This window comes from Lutjanus erythropterus, chromosome 6 (assembly GCF_056507025.1).
Source record: "Lutjanus erythropterus isolate fLutEry1 chromosome 6, fLutEry1.hap2, whole genome shotgun sequence".
Taxonomy (NCBI): domain Eukaryota; kingdom Metazoa; phylum Chordata; class Actinopteri; order Lutjaniformes; family Lutjanidae; genus Lutjanus; species Lutjanus erythropterus.
In genome coordinates, this window is record NC_139322.1 from 23,955,198 (window position 1) to 23,971,452 (window position 16,255).

The window sequence follows — 16,255 nt, forward strand, 5'->3', positions numbered from 1 at the left end:
AAGTAGCATTCCTGATCAAATTAATGGTGAAAATTATTATAATGTAGCCTGTATCTCCTGGCCAGATAACTATAAATGTACAAAGTTACAGGTTGTGTAAAATGTTTAAACCCCTTATATAACAGCTCCCTCAATTGTTTTCTCCTGGTACATGTAAGCCACACATAAGTTGTGTTTTGGTCTGAGGGCACAAAAGTAGCACCAGCTGCTAGCCAAATTCTGGAAAAATTTTCAAGTGGTAGGTAGACTTGCTTCATTCATTCAAAGACACTGATGATCTGAGTGGCTAGTAACAATTTGAACATTAGCTAGCTATTTAGCATCCAATAGAAGGGGATTAAAAGATGGAGTTGGAAGCCAACATTTCTGCCAGTTAAGATTCAGTTTGTGCACTAACTCGTTTGTTTTCTATGCCCTTTAACTGGTTTTAAGAAGAGTTGGTACATCTTGTCATTCTGAGTAGCTGATGGCTACCCCCCCCTCACCCCCACCCCCCCAATCAGCTGAATATATCGTCACGTATATTCCTGTGACAGACAATAAGACATTTTTTTTTTTGTTTTCAGCTCCACCTCTGTCTCATCACCTGGGGAAACGATGCCCAGGAGCGATAGTGCTGACAGCCAGTCTCAGGCCATCCAGGAAGAGCCTCTTCCATCCACCAGCAATGAGGAGGAGGACCCCCTTGCAGGTAAAATGAGCTGCTACAATGCCTTTTCTCGTTTTTTAAAGTATTTTTATTTTCAAATGTTTTTCAATTGAATATCAATTTTTTTTTTAATTCCTTTTTTTTTGGGGGGGGGGGTTAAAGACGTAATTCACAGAAAAAAGAGAATATACAATAAAATGACCAATTTCAAGATGCTGTGTGTACATCACCACACCTGTGTATGTACACACATTTCTACATAACAGCCCTTCCTTTTTACTTTTTTCTGTGTAAATACATCAAACTTTACACTAGTCATTTAATTTAGACATAAAAAAAATAGTAAATAACTTTCTCCCATGTACCTGTATCTGTCTTGTACTACACCTTGTACAGTACATTTGGACTTCTGTTGGCGTAAAGATTCTAAATATGTTACCAGTGTTGGAAGTAAATGAACAGTTCCAAACCTGTGGTGATGAACCAAGGCTCTCGATTTGTACATTTTGTCATCTAAGGTCTGACATAATTGGAGATGTGTATTTCATTCGCTTTTCCCAGATCCTGTCAAATTTGTCTAATCCCAGTCTAGTCAACTTCTCTATTGTGTGTGTGTGTGTGTGTGTGTGTGTGTGTGTGTGTGTGTGTGTGTGTGTGTGTGTGTGTGAGTGTGTGTGTGTGAGAGTGTGTGTGTGTGTGTGTGTGTGTATGAGAGTGTGAGTGTGTGTGACCTCAGTCCGTAACTACAAGTGGCTTAACTTTAGGTCTGATGGTGGCTTTTTCTCTGCAGTGATACCCTAAACTTATATTTTTAACCAAACGTCTCTTGAAGTTTTGTGTTCAAGTGGAAATTTTACTATTGTTACTTTTTTAGTACATTTTCTTTGCCATTGAGGGCTAACAAAAAAGAAACTCCAGAAAACATGAAACTGATCGTCTTTATTTGCGCCACACAATCTCTAACATCTTGTGGCTTGGTTATCTCATAATTTGTTGTGGTGTTTTTGCCTTGGCAGGCATCAGTCTGCCAGAGGGTGTGGATCCCTCTTTCCTGGCAGCTCTTCCTGAGGATATCCGTCGAGAGGTGCTGCAGAATCAGCTTGGCATCAGACCACCCTCCCGTCCTCCTGTTGCCACCAGCCTGCCTTCCTCCACTGCACCGGTACTTGGAGGACCAGGAGTTACAGAGGTCAGCCCAGAGTTCCTGGCGGCATTGCCACCTGCCATCCAGGAGGAGGTGAGAGACTCTTGGCTGAAATAATAACAGATTACAGTAGACAAAATGTTTACCTTTAGAGACCTGTCAACTTGGGCAAAAAGATCAAATATCATTTCCAAGTAAATAAGAAAAGGAGTCACTTTTTTTTTTTTTTTTAAACTAAGCATGTCATTGGTCATCTCAGGTTCTTGCCCAGCAACGGGCAGAGCAGCAGCGCAGGGAGCTTGCCCAACAGCCCCCACAGGGAGACACCCCTCTGGATCCAGTCACCTTCATCCAGACGCTGCCCTCAGAGCTGCGGCGTAGTGTCCTGGAGGACATGGAGGACAGCGTGTTGGCTGTCATGCCCCCGGACATTGCTGCTGAGGCAGCTGCGTTGCGTAGAGAGCAAGAGGCACGCCAGAGGCAACTGATGCATGAGAGGTTGTTTGGTCATAGCTCATCTTCAGCCCTATCCGCCATCTTGCGCTCACCAGCCTTCACCAGTCGATTAGGCAGCAATCGGGGTGTCCAGTATACCCGACTGGCTGTGCAGAGGGGAGGCACATTTCAGATGGGAGGAGGAACAAACCACAGGTGAGGGAAAACTGTGATCTAACTGCCAGCTTTGAGAATCCAGATATTTTTATAATTATTGTTAAACGAAGAGACGTGATTATGATAGGATTGAAGAACATAAATGTTTGAGCGTATGTTATTGAAAATGTCTTAAGTTGTATTGATCAAATCATACTGCACTACTGACGTCAAACTGAATGTTGTTCTTTTGTTTCCCTCAGACCATCCAGTTCCAGCGTGGACTCCTTGTTGCGTCTGCGTGGTCGATTGCTGTTGGACCATGAGGCCTTGTCCTGCCTGCTGGTTTTGTTGTTCGTGGATGAACCGAAGCTCAACACCAGCCGTCTGCACCGTGTGCTCAGGAATCTCTGCTACCACTCACAGACACGTGGATGGGTCATTCGCAGCCTTTTATCCATCCTTCAACGTAGCAGTGAGAGTGAGGTGTGCTTGGAGACCTCGCGTCTAGAAGACTCTCGTGGTAAGAGGAGCATCCAGGGAGGCTGTGGAGGAAAAGGCTCAGCTACCTCCTCCCTCTCCTCTTCATCCTCCTCCTCTTCTTCATCCTCATCTTCCTCCTTAGAGCTACTGAACAGGGTGGAGTCTCGCAGTTCCAGCCAGCTTTCCTGGCTCTCTGTTTCTATGGATGCAGCCTTGGGCTGCCGGACGAACATTTTCCAGATTCAGCGAGTATCAGGTCGGAAGCATGCTGACCGACACTCAGCTGGGGGCTCTGCAGGATCTGGAACGCTGGGAGGAGGAGTGTCGGGGACTGCTGCAGGTGTTACATGTGCCGGAGGTGGAGGCTCCACTGTCCACATCCACCCACAAGCAGCTCCTGTAGTCTGTCGACATGTGTTGGACACACTCATTCAGCTAGCTAAGGTGAAAGTCTACTTATCGCTATTAATCTGCTGCATCATGTATTGTGTATGCTATGCTCAAAAATTTCAAAAATGGAACAAAAAAAAGTGATAATAATTAATAGGGGTGGGAACAAATTGATTATCTTAAGTATCGTGATTCTTTCGATTCCTGAATTGATTTTTGGATGCTTGTTAGCTTGATGCTAACACATAATGGGAATTCCCATTAACAGGCCAACAAAATTAGCATCACAATCAAGGTAATGCTGTCTACACAAACAAATCCATTTTACTTCACATACATAATGTAAAACAACATGTGCCCAGACCCTCAGGCACATATTTCCTTTGCTCTGTAGAAACAAACCAATTTCTGCTGATTTCACATCACTCACCTACTACTGTGACTCCACACACCACACTGATCAGCTACTGCAACCTTAAAGGGTCAAAACTCACACTTTGAATTCACAGTTTCAAAGTTCAATTTCTTATGTGAAGGATGCTAATTTAAATGCTCCTTTTGTTTTGTGCAGTTTTAGGGGCTCTATTTTGTCCTAACATTTTATTTATTTTCCTATGACTGTAGTTTGGTTAGTAGGAACAGCTACATTGAGCAGTTTACTTCACTTTTATTTCAGCAATGATGCTGCAGAAATAAAACCCACGATGTGCATTGTTTTCAGAAATATGAATCGTGGTATACAGTTTCTCAAAATTTATGATTCTGATTTTTTCTGAACTAATTGCAACTAATTGCAATTAATCTTAATATCAAATTGCAGAATTTAATAAATTGGCACCCAAGTGTTGTGGTAGTGTCAAATTGGGAGATATGTGTATCATCCCAAGCCTAATAATTAAAAGGCCTGTAACCAACAATTACTTCCATTGTTGATTAATCTGTCTTAGTTTCTTGAACAATCACTGAATTGCTTGGTCTATAAAAAATGGTGAAAATGCCCATTATTGTTTCCCCAAAGCCCTAGATGACAACCCGAAATACTTCATTTTGTTCACAATTGTGACTTTTTTTCTTAAACATTGTGTTATCAAATACTTGACACGTAATTATTTAATTGTTGCAGCTCTGCTAATTGAAGTTCTTTTTGTCTCTTGTCTGTCCCCACAGGTGTTCCCCAGCCACTTCACTCAGCAGCGCTGTAAGGATTTGTCAGCATCTGCTTCTGACCTGGACTCTCGTCTCTGTTCAGTCTCCACTGGAGGAGGGGGTGGAGGTGTTGGTTCCAGGTCAGGGGTGCAGTCTCAGAGTAATACCAGTTCCAACACCTCCAACACCCAGAACTCCTTGGGCTCTGCCGCTGCTACTCTCCAGTCTCTGGGAATCTCCACTGATTTTTGGGACCTGCTGGTCAAGCTGGACAACATGAATGTCAGCCGCAAGGGCAAAGCCTCTATGAAGACAGTGCCTCTGGGGGGCAGTGCAGAGGCTGAAGGGGCTCAATTCAGCCTGGAGACCTCCCCTCTGGGCCAGCTGATGAACATGCTGTCCCATCCGGTCATCAGACGGAGCTCGTTGCTCACTGAAAAGCTGCTGCGCCTGCTCTCCCTCATATCCATTGCCCTGCCTGACAACAAGGCCACCGAGGTGCCTGCTGGACACCCCACCCCTCAGGCTGCCAACCCCAACGTGGCAACCAGCTCAGGAGCCACAGTCCCCATTACAACACCAGGGGTGGTGTCAGCGGGCTCCACTCAGCCCACTGTGGTGGTCCCAGGGGCCTCTATGGGAGCTGCAGCCCAGGGTTCATCCTCAGGGACAAGTCTAGCAGCCTCCCAGACATCCTCTACAACTATCTCTATACCCACGTCCACTGGAACAGCCTCTGCAGGTAGAGTTCATTGATTCCAAAAAAATATATTATCAGTTCATTTAGATTTACAAAGAAATTGCTATTTCAGTATAATGATGTATTGTTTTGACAAAACAGGGAAACAGAGGGGTGCACCTAACAGTACAGAGAGTGACAACAAGATGGCATCCACTGGACTCACAGAGAAACAGCTCCAACTCTCTGTGGAGGTATGAGGGAAAACTTAAAAATGTCCTACAATGTCTTCATGATGATGGCATGAATATGTATGTGATTTTCTGTCCCTGTTCATGGAAAAGTGTAACTTTGAATCAAACTCAATTTCTCAGAATATCAGTTTGCAGAACTCCTTCTGAGGATCAGTTGAGGCAAGTTAGTCAGGAAAGTTAAGCTGAGAGATTTAGATGAGACAGTCTTTATTTAATATTGACACCTCTGTGTGACCTACACAAGCAAACAAGACCATCAGCAAGAAGATTGGCTATTTCTTAATGCCTGCCACAAGGTTGGGTTCTCCTTGAAATCTGATTAAATGATTTATGGCATGCAGACTTGAGGAGCTCATGTTTGCATGTTCCCAGACAAAGTCACATTAGCCAGTTAAAAAGAAGCAACAGGCAGAGTAGCAGTTTCTTTTACGTAATTTTATTTTTGACGTTTTATTTTGTGGTTATGGTGGCCTAAATGTTGTCAACAGTGATGTACAAAATAAACACGATATGAAAGATCATTGTAGTAGCTTTTAGTGTTAAAAGGTACCTGGACTGTGACAGTCATCAGTTTAAGACCTTTTTAAAATCCATTTTGCAAGTTAGCCAGTCCCATCAGTATTAACAAGCAAACCATACTGTGTCAAAGAAAACAAACAGCATGAACTTTGATTAATAATCTTAGATATTTTTTTCTAACAACTCTTTTCCTCTGTCTTAAAAGGTGTTGACATCACACTCGTGTTCAGAAGAGGGTCTGGAGGATGCAGCCAACATCCTGCTGCAGTTATCCAGAGGAGATGGTGCCACCAGAGACACTGTGCTCAGACTGCTGCTCAGTGGAGCTAGACACCTCGGATACACTCTCTGCAAACAGATAGGTCGGTGCCTGGCAGCTTCACAGATGCTGTTTCTCATGTTGCTATTCTCCTCTATTTAAGAAAATAGTGTTTTCTCTTTTTACTAATTTTTGAACATTTTCTGTCTCAGGTACGTTACTGGCCGAACTTAGAGAGTACAACTTGGAGCAGCAAAGACGAGCACAAGCTGATTCGCATTCCCCGGATGCCCCTCCTGAGGATTCCTCCATCTCAGCCAGACTCAAGGGCAAGATGACTAGCAGGTTAGCTTTTGATGATTCAGGACAACATAAAATCATCAATACACTTGTAATAATAATCTTAAAAAAACAAAAAAAACATGTTACAAAGGATTTCATGAAGGCAGAAAAATAAAATAGATGGCATAAAATTTAAAAGAGAGCAGATTAGAGCAAGAAAACAGTGAAAAAAGTACTAAACCTTTTTAAAGTAATAAAAGAAAATTCAAGTTCAGGTACAGTTGAGACTTGACCTGACTGTAAACGGTCTTTCCCCCAAGTTTTTAACTGGGCATGTGCAATGAAAGATCTCTACAAGAAGATCCCAAAATATGTGCCTGCACATACGATACTAGTAGGTCAGAAATATAGAAGGCCATGAAGAGCCTTAACAGTAGAACAAAAACCATTAAGTCTGCTCTAAAACAGTGATGTCATCATGTTTCTTACTTCTGGTTAAAATCTGACAGCTGAGTTCAACACAATCTGGTGTAGATCAGTAGATTTTTGGTTCAAAGAACTAAAAAGGCTGCAGTAATTGAGGCATGATGAGATGAACACATGTAAATGGTCTCTTTGAAGACAGATGGTGGTTTTGTTAAATCTAAACTAGTTAACTTTGCCTAAGTAACATTACAGCGTGTAGTTATGATATCTGTGTTTGCATGAAGTTTAATGTCTCACAACTACAATTTCCTTTACCTTATTTGCATTTGTTGGTTGGGGCACAGGTTTGACGGATCAGAGAGTGTCGTGATTGTGGCTGCACAGAAGCGCACACTCGGCGGACGAGAACTCCAGCTTCCCTGTATGAGCTCATTAACCTCCAAGACATCAACACAAAAGTTTTTCTTGCGAGTCCTGCAGGTCATTATCCAGCTCCGTGAGGACACACGGCGCGCCAACAAGAAAGCCAAACAGACTGGGCGATTAGGTAGGAAGATGTTGCACATGCACATTATTCTTAATGGGTGTGTACAATACCCTGATGTTGTATTGATTCATGAAACCCCTCTCCTTCCTCTCTCAATGGCCAGGCTCCACCAGTTTGGGCTCAGCTAGCAGCATCCAGGCTGCAGTACGTCAGCTAGAGGCCGAGGCTGACGCTATCATCCAGATGGTGAGAGAGGGTCAGCGGGCACGCAGGCTCCAACAGGCCCCCCCGCCAACCGCCTCTTCTGCCTCTGCCGCCGTCGCCGCCGCTGCCGGATCCTCAGCGGCTGCCCCCCATGCCCCCACTGGTGCTGCTCCCCCTGCTGGCACAGCTGCTGCTGCCACGGTTAGCATGGGCTGCACTGACAGCAGGCATACTACTACTCACACACTGGACACACTTACAGCAGAAGACCATTTAAAAGCTGAAAAAAAACCCATTCTGACTGTAGTATGACCATCACAGTATACTTGTATCAAAATTACTGTAGTGGTCATCAAGATAAATGTCATTATCTACCAACATACTTCATTTCTAATTTGGCTTTGCCTGTACTGGCTTTGTGCATTTTGGAAAATCATAAGCTAACCCATTATTCATAATGCATATCTGTCTTATTTTTATGAAATAAACTTAATTTAATCTTTTATATGGTATTCCATTGTAAACAGTATCATTCTGTTCATTACAATACAGTGCTCAGTCACCATACAGCCTGCTATTTCAAGGAGTTTACACATAGTGACATCTGCTGCCTTAATGAACATCGCCAGCCCCAACACAAAGACAGATATGCTGGTGATCCATTGCATTCGATCATCGACTTTGCATTGACATGTTCTACTGTTGAAATGGTTTAACTACGAGTGTGCTGCCTGCTCACATCTGTTGGATTTGTTTCTCTGATGTTGTCTGTTTGCCGGCTGACATGGCTTCATGCTTTTGGCCCCCTCTCCTTCCCTACTCCATTGCAGTTTCTCTTCTCTCACAGTGGATCATTGGAATGTCATCATGCATGGCAATATCACTCAAGTTGGTTACTGTGGGGAAAAAAGGCCATTAATTCATTTTTTTCTGTGTTGTTCATCCTCTGTCTCTGCCTCTGGTTCTTCCTCATTTGTGTTCTGTAGTCTGAAGTGCAGTCGATGTCAGAAGCCCAGGCAGCCCAGAGAGACGACTCTCCAATGGATGTGGACCAGCCGTCTCCTCTAGAGCAGGATCCTGCACCTCTGGGTATGAATCATGGTTTATTAAAACACTTGCTAATCACAATGCTTTTTTGTTGTTGTTGCTATTGGTAAATGACCCCCACATCCAGTGAGCACAGTGTCTCTCCACATTGCGATTAATGCTTTTTACTTTTGCCTGGCTTTGCTCTTATTTGAATGAGTTAGCTCAACAGTTGCACAAGGAACTTAACCTGATTATTGACAATTCATTATTTACATGGTATAGAGTCAACAAGGCATATAAGTCCTCAAAAACCCCACAATAGAATGCAAGTGCTGATTTGATACTGGGCTTTTGTTGTTAAAATCTTTGTGGTTCCTCATAGTTTTGATATTGGTTGAATTGACCTCTGCCAATGTCTATGCTCTGTAATTTTAAAGAGGATGTAGGGGATGATTATTATCTTGATTGATTTTAAATTTTAGGGTGACAAACACTTCCTATATAAAAGATAAAAGTATCATAACCACATGAAGGGGGAAAAGAGGAGGAAGATTTAAAAAAAAAAAAAGTCTATATGCTGACAATAAAATTGAAATGGTATTTCAGCTTTATTCTCGACATTCCAACGTTATTCTCAGTATTTTTTTTTTTTTTTACCCGTAATCCATAACCCAACAATGGAGGTTTGACTTTATTTTTTTACATTTCGACTTAATTCTCACAAATCAAAATATAAAAATCTTTCTCCTCATTTTTCCCTTATTCCTGGCCCTTATATTCTTTCCTACAGAGGAAGCACATTACAGCAAATTATAATTCATAGAACAGTCTGAACACGATTCCCCACACAGCCTTAAAAAAGAGAGGTGTGTGCTTTTGATCACAGAAATACTGACATTTATCATGATTGGAATTAATTGCACTTAAAACAGAGGCAGCTGCAGTAATAAATCAAGCAAGTTTAATATAGATAAGACTGTTGACCTATTCAGCACCGCTGGAACATTTATTTTAACAGCCAAAAAATTGTTTATTTCTATTAGGCTATAAGTACATTGAAATTTTCTTTTGTAGATGAAGAAGGTAACGGTCAATCAGAGAGTGAAGAGAGACTCCCAGACCTCCCACTGCTCAGCGAGCAGCTGTTGTTGGATGAACTGTGGGACATGCTTGGAGAGTGCCTGAAAGAGCTGGAGGAGTCTCATGACCAGCATGCTGTACTGGGTAAGGGGAATCCTTCATAAGAAACTTGTTTCTTTATGCTCTATGTGGTTTATATTGCATTATGTCTGTTGGAGGAGCATGATTGATTAATTCATTCCCCTAATGATGTTCTCTTGTGTTTTTCCCAGTTCTCCAACCTGCTGTGGAGGCCTTCTTCCTAGTCCACGCCACAGAACGAGAGAGCAAACCACCTGTGAGGGACACGCGGGAGAGCCAGCTTTCTCATATCAAAGACGAGCCTCCACCACTGTCACCAGCACCCCTTACACCTGCCACACCATCATCCCTAGACCCGTTCTTCTCCAGGGAACCATCCTCCATGCACATCTCCTCAAACCTGCCACCGGACACCCAGAAGTTCCTCCGCTTTGCCGGTGAGACTGAAAGTGTGAAGTAGGGAGAATGAGAAAGCTTCGATGTGTAGTACAGAGTTTAACAAGACTCCTTCTTCCTTTTAGAAACTCACCGCACAGTGCTTAACCAGATCCTGCGTCAGTCGACCACTCACTTGGCAGATGGACCTTTTGCAGTACTGGTTGACTATATACGCATCCTGGACTTTGACGTTAAGAGGAAGTAAGTGGGATCATCTTACACTTTGTAGGAATCAAGGAATCACTGTCATTATTACACAGCACAGACTTTTACAACAAAATGCTACACACAAAATGCAACATATATACAGATAATTAATTATAATCTGAATGGAATATGCTAAAATATAAAACAATATGTACACTTATTTACCTATATAAATATATGCCCAGGATATAGTTCTGTAATGTACTTTTTGAGTTTGCATTAGATTGAATGTAAACGGTTGCAACAAAATGATTATATGGTCGATAGCGTCACATAAAAAGTTGGACATGTGGGAAACACTGTCCATCAACTTTGACTGTTGGACCATGAAGTATCATCAATGTCAAAACATATAAAAATCCTCTTCTCCTCGTCCTGCCAGAGTCTTGTGTGTTGTGTCCTGTCTAATCCACAGTTACTGGCTTTATAACTGACTCACATGCTGCTCTTTCTGGCCATCACTGCAGGTACTTCCGCCAGGAGTTAGAGCGACTGGATGAAGGCCTGAGGAAGGAGGACATGGCCGTGCATGTGAGGAGAGATCATGTGTTTGAGGACTCCTACAGGGAGCTACATCGCAAGAGCCCAGAGGACATGAAGAATAGGCTGTAAGGCTCCATTTAACTTCCATCCAGCTGTGCATATCCTCTCAATTCAGATCCACTCAACCTGAGTCATTCTCTGCTCCCTTTCCATCACAGGTACATTGTGTTTGAGGGGGAAGAGGGTCAAGACGCTGGTGGTCTGCTGAGGGAATGGTACATGATCATCTCCCGGGAGATGTTCAACCCCATGTATGCCTTGTTTCGTACTTCACCAGGTGACCGTGTCACCTACACCATCAACCCTTCATCCCACTGCAACCCCAACCACCTCAGCTACTTCAAGTTTGTGGGTCGGGTCGTGGCCAAGGCAGTCTATGATAACCGGTTATTGGAGTGCTACTTCACCCGCAGCTTCTACAAGCACATCCTGGGCAAGAGTGTCAGGTATGGCAGTTAAAGCCAGGCACCCTAATCAGTCAATACATGCTCCAGCTACTCTCATTATCTCAACAAACCATGACCTCTTTTTTTGCTGCAATAAATATTCTGGCAAAAAGAGAAGTGGGGCCTGTACTATGAAGCAGAATTAGGGGTTAGCAAGGAAACTTAAGGTTTAAACCCTGGGTTTTCAATCCTGTGACAGTAGTTTACCAGGTTACATTGCCATGGTATCTTATGCTTAACACCTAACCTCATTCAGAGCAGGTTATGTTCATGATAAGAGATCAACAAGCACAAAAGCACCACCTACTGACCAATTAATGCTCTTGGAAAATATTATTCAATGGTGCTGTGCATTTCCATTTGTAGGAGATGATCGGTGGAGAGAGGGGGGGGGGGGGGGGAGTGTTGAGAGACTGGCTTGAAAAGCCATTTCATTGTGCTTTTATATCATCCTACAACAGAGAGTGGTTGAAGCACAAGACCTTTACTTTTTGTTCTTATAAAATATGAAAGTAAGCCTACTTACTGCTTTGAATTATGTTTTTATATTTTTATTTATTTGCTCTGAAATTTCTCAAAATGTTTTACATTTTTTGTTAATTACATAGCAGAACGCTACTTTTGTTAGCATTTTCTTGGCACTCAATGAAAGTAATCGCATTATGTATATTAATCTGTGCTGTATCTCTCTGTCTTCTCTAACTACATCTCCAAACAATAATATCTGTGGGGCCGAGGGGACATCCGATTCCATCATTTTGTCAATTTCTTTTTAACACTTCTCCAAAATCTTTGAATTATTGGGCAATCCCAAAAGATATGCTTGTGGTCCCCAGTTTTTCCACAAGGTCTTCCCATATATTATCCTCAATTAAAACATTTAATTCCCAAGTAAACGTATCAAATGATATATTTCTGAAGACGATCATCTGTCCCAATTCTGTTTGACATTGCTGGGGTTGCAGCTGAAAGAAATTGTCTTACACACTATAAGAATACGCCTGAGCAAGACATTAATTGAATACGCCAATTTAATTATAGTCAGATCTACTCATGCCCTAATGAAGGAGCAGTCATGATATTATAAGCCAATTAATTTACGCGTTGAACTGCTTTTAATTTGTGATTAATGTTGTGTGATGTTCTCTGTTCATTTTAACTTAATATCTTTGAGCTCTATAAGGTAAATGTATTATTCAGTCATTTTTTGTCATTTGTCCTGCTTTTAGTGTGTATTATGATGATATGATATTTTAAGTAGGTTGAACTTGTATCATAGTAAAGGCTCCCCAGTTAGCTGTATTTCATAGTCTTTTTCTTGATTGTGTGAATAATATGCATGTGTTTCTGTGGTATCACCAGGTACACAGACATGGAGAGCGAGGACTACCCATTCTTTCAGGGCTTGGTTTACTTGTTGGAGAATGATGTGTCCACGCTGGGTTATGAGCTGACATTCAGCACAGAGGTTTGTGTCTATTCTCTAAATGTTTCAATTAGCTCCAAGTGGAAAATTGATTCTCCTGCTGTTTCCTCTTAACTGTTGGAACTGGGATTGGGCCTCAAGGGCTTGAATCCCAGATGCTTCAAGTTCTCATAAAATAAGTGGTGCAGAAGAGTAATTTGGAATCTGATGGCCTTAAAATGCCGCTCATGGATTTCATCTGTAACTTGCATTAAAATATGATGCTGAAACTCTGCAAGACACTGAAAGTCTTCATGTGCTCTGCATTTGCAGGTCCAGGAGTTTGGGGTGTGTGAAGTGAGAGAACTCAAGCCAAATGGAGCCAACATCCTGGTCACAGAGGAAAACAAAAAGGAGTATGTGCACCTGGTATGCCAGATGAAGATGACAGGTGAGACTGTGATTATTTCACAGAAAATTTCCTATTAGTAGTAGGGCAGTAATAATATTTAGTATTACTGATTGATTAGTTGATGTAAATGTGTTAATCTCTCATTTAATCAACAGACATCAAATGATCAGCCTGTATGTAATATGAAATGCACAAAGAAAGCACTAGGTGGCAGTACTCTTATATTTTGAACTGATCAATATTCTGCTGAGAGCTAAAGGTTTTTCTCTCTGGAAGATGGCTGATTTATCATACGCACCACCCCCAGCTGCTGCTCAAATAAATTATTCAGTAAAGCTTTGAATTTTCAGCTGCTTAATTTTAAAAAAAGCCACAGAGTTAATTGATAGAATAACATTGGATGAGTGCCAAATAAAGAATATTCCCACTGCTACAGAAAGATCCCAGAGTGAATACTTTTACTTGTTTTCTAGGTGCGATCCGCAAGCAGCTGGCAGCCTTCCTTGAGGGTTTCTATGAGATCATCCCCAAGAGGCTGATCTCCATCTTCACCGAACAGGAGCTGGAGCTGCTCATCTCTGGCCTGCCCACTATCGACATTGATGACCTAAAGGCCAACACTGAATATCATAAATACCAGTCCAGCTCCATCCAGGTATGGATGAGTAAACACATGTGCAGCATTATTGTTCAAGTGTCTGACCACTTCCTCATGTGTATGAGAGGACTGATATGGGTGTATTAAAAGAGAGAGACCATATATCTTGCAGTATACAACAGTGCTGCGTGGTATACCAAAATGTAGTATTTTTTGATACTTTTTCATTAAAAAATTTGGTATTTTAATTTCCCAATGTTGGGTGCATGTTATAGGTCAATACTGATGTGTTCACACAGAAAGTGAAGTGAATTTTCACCTCATGCGAACCCTGAGTGTTTCAGCCTCCAACTGCATTGTGCAATCAGAGAATCCAGTTCTTTCTGTTATTTTCCACATTCCCTGATGCTCAGCAGCTGTCTGTCAGCAAGAATGGGCTCTGTCCTTATGCTCCACCTAGTTCCTCCAGCCGAACACTGCAGAGCCCTGCAATACACACAGTTTTTACTCACTTGGATATTTTCAACTTGTGCTTGATATGACAGAAAAAGAAAGGGATAACAAGAGATTACATTGGAAAAATTTATAACTCAACTGCTTCTGTCATGTGTGTCGTCTTTCTTTTTCCACTTTAGATCCAGTGGTTCTGGAGGGCCTTGCGGTCCTTTGACCAGGCGGACCGGGCCAAGTTCCTACAGTTTGTCACTGGCACATCCAAGGTTCCCCTCCAGGGTTTTGCTGCTCTGGAGGGCATGAACGGCATCCAGAAGTTCCAGATCCACCGTGATGATCGCTCCACTGACCGCCTGCCATCTGCTCATACTTGGTAAAGACATAAGTTTACAAGGCATTAATAATTATATAACAGACAAGGAAGGAACAAAATTTTGAAAGTCTAACTCTAATTTCATGTTCTTTCTTTTTCCACCTGCAGCTTTAACCAGCTGGACCTCCCAGCTTATGAGAGCTACGAGAAGCTGAGACATATGCTGCTGTTGGCCATTCAGGAATGCTCAGAGGGATTCGGACTGGCTTAAACTGAGACTCTTAATACACAGACATGCATACAAACACTTGATTTAGATTTGCCTACTCCTGACAAATTCACACTGATAACCTTTGAACGCGCGCAGACACACTTACACACACGCACACAGACACGCACACACACACACACACACTGTCATAGACATTACTGGATTACTTGTTGAATGGCCTAGACTTACTGGTTTCTATTCCATATAAAACAGATAAAACCAGCAAGTGAAATGGACTGATTGACATTGCGTACAACACAGAGAGCCTCATGTTGACACAATCGTGTCTCCCTTCCCAATTTAATGGCAAATGCAAGAGTGGATTCAGAGGATAAAACATGGACTAATATAAGAGACGTTTTCTTCATTTAGTTTGATTTCTCTGTACAAAAGGTTTGGGAGTTTATTATGTTTAATCTTTTTTGTTCTCTGGTTGTGTAAAAAGAAAAAAGAGAATGTTGTTTGAAAAGGATGGTTATAAAACCTTTGGGGAAAAAATGTTGGTGGTTTCTTGTTGCAAATTTGTGACCTCACAAGCCTTGACGATGGGGGACATTTTTATCGGGGGTATATGAACAACTTGAGAAGTTTTGGAGATATTCACAAAAATGCACTTTTCAAAGTTTTGTGGCATTTTTAAGGAAGGATGGTACAAAAAATGAAGAGAAAACCTGAAGGAGATTAAAAAAAAAAACATTAACCATAAATTCTAGAGTATTTTTGGCTATTAAATCGCTGACCCAGCCATGAGCCTTTGAATCAGAGTGGAATAACTACATGAATAAATGCATAAAATTGCGTCCATTGTCTCTTTTAACAGTGTTTTAACCATTACTTGCAGTCAGTTCATCTCATCAAATTCAAATGTGTCAATTCTGTATGTAATCACACTATAAAGTACTCAGCAATTATTGGACCACTCTCATTGGAGAATATTTTCTATTGGCAGTGTTCTAATTGTCGGTTTATCAATTGAGTCCCTGTGGATTCTTTGACAAGTGAAATCAATCCCACAATTTATACTCTCACTGATCACAGTGAAACTGTCCCACATGACAGACTCATTTAAGCACATTAACATCATGTGTAATGACTGATGCCATCCTGGAGCACATTTCTCCTGCACTGCCCAAAGCCTGCAGTTTAAAACAGTCGAGAGCACAACAGGAGCTCGTTGCAGCAGCCTTGTCATTTCCCATGATGACACACTGGCCCAGTATGCCCTCCAGTCTCAAAGAATCGCCTGAAAGTCACCCTTGATTATGTCACTCAGCCCACAGCATCCCTTCTTTGCTACCTTTTCATTACTAACTGAAGATGACACAGAAAACACTGACTTGGTTTTCTTATTGTAGGAGCCACAAGGAGCGTGTTTTGACTGAGGGTATTGTCAGATTTTCAGCTCACGTTCACACAACACGTCATGGATAGAAATACACCTTTTTTTCACAGCAATGATTTTGCCA

General features: G+C 41.9%; 1 protein-coding gene across 1 annotated transcript in view; it reads left to right on the top strand.

The window, feature by feature from the left end:
- The window catches only part of huwe1 (HECT, UBA and WWE domain containing E3 ubiquitin protein ligase 1), a 48,298-nt gene extending 32,711 nt beyond the window's left edge, over window positions 1-15,587 (top strand). The window contains exons 63-83 of the mRNA XM_084721278.1: window positions 567-691; window positions 1,666-1,886; window positions 2,053-2,444; window positions 2,648-3,311; window positions 4,425-5,145; window positions 5,245-5,336; window positions 6,061-6,217; window positions 6,327-6,459; window positions 7,167-7,369; window positions 7,473-7,714; window positions 8,500-8,602; window positions 9,617-9,766; window positions 9,895-10,140; window positions 10,225-10,342; window positions 10,816-10,956; window positions 11,050-11,337; window positions 12,700-12,805; window positions 13,076-13,193; window positions 13,628-13,809; window positions 14,388-14,578; window positions 14,687-15,587. Coding sequence (XP_084577404.1) covers window positions 567-691; window positions 1,666-1,886; window positions 2,053-2,444; window positions 2,648-3,311; window positions 4,425-5,145; window positions 5,245-5,336; window positions 6,061-6,217; window positions 6,327-6,459; window positions 7,167-7,369; window positions 7,473-7,714; window positions 8,500-8,602; window positions 9,617-9,766; window positions 9,895-10,140; window positions 10,225-10,342; window positions 10,816-10,956; window positions 11,050-11,337; window positions 12,700-12,805; window positions 13,076-13,193; window positions 13,628-13,809; window positions 14,388-14,578; window positions 14,687-14,789 — 4,696 coding nt within the window. The 3' untranslated portion in view covers window positions 14,790-15,587. The remainder of the gene's footprint in view (window positions 1-566; window positions 692-1,665; window positions 1,887-2,052; window positions 2,445-2,647; window positions 3,312-4,424; window positions 5,146-5,244; window positions 5,337-6,060; window positions 6,218-6,326; window positions 6,460-7,166; window positions 7,370-7,472; window positions 7,715-8,499; window positions 8,603-9,616; window positions 9,767-9,894; window positions 10,141-10,224; window positions 10,343-10,815; window positions 10,957-11,049; window positions 11,338-12,699; window positions 12,806-13,075; window positions 13,194-13,627; window positions 13,810-14,387; window positions 14,579-14,686) is intronic.
- Window positions 15,588-16,255: the final 668 nt, after the last annotated feature.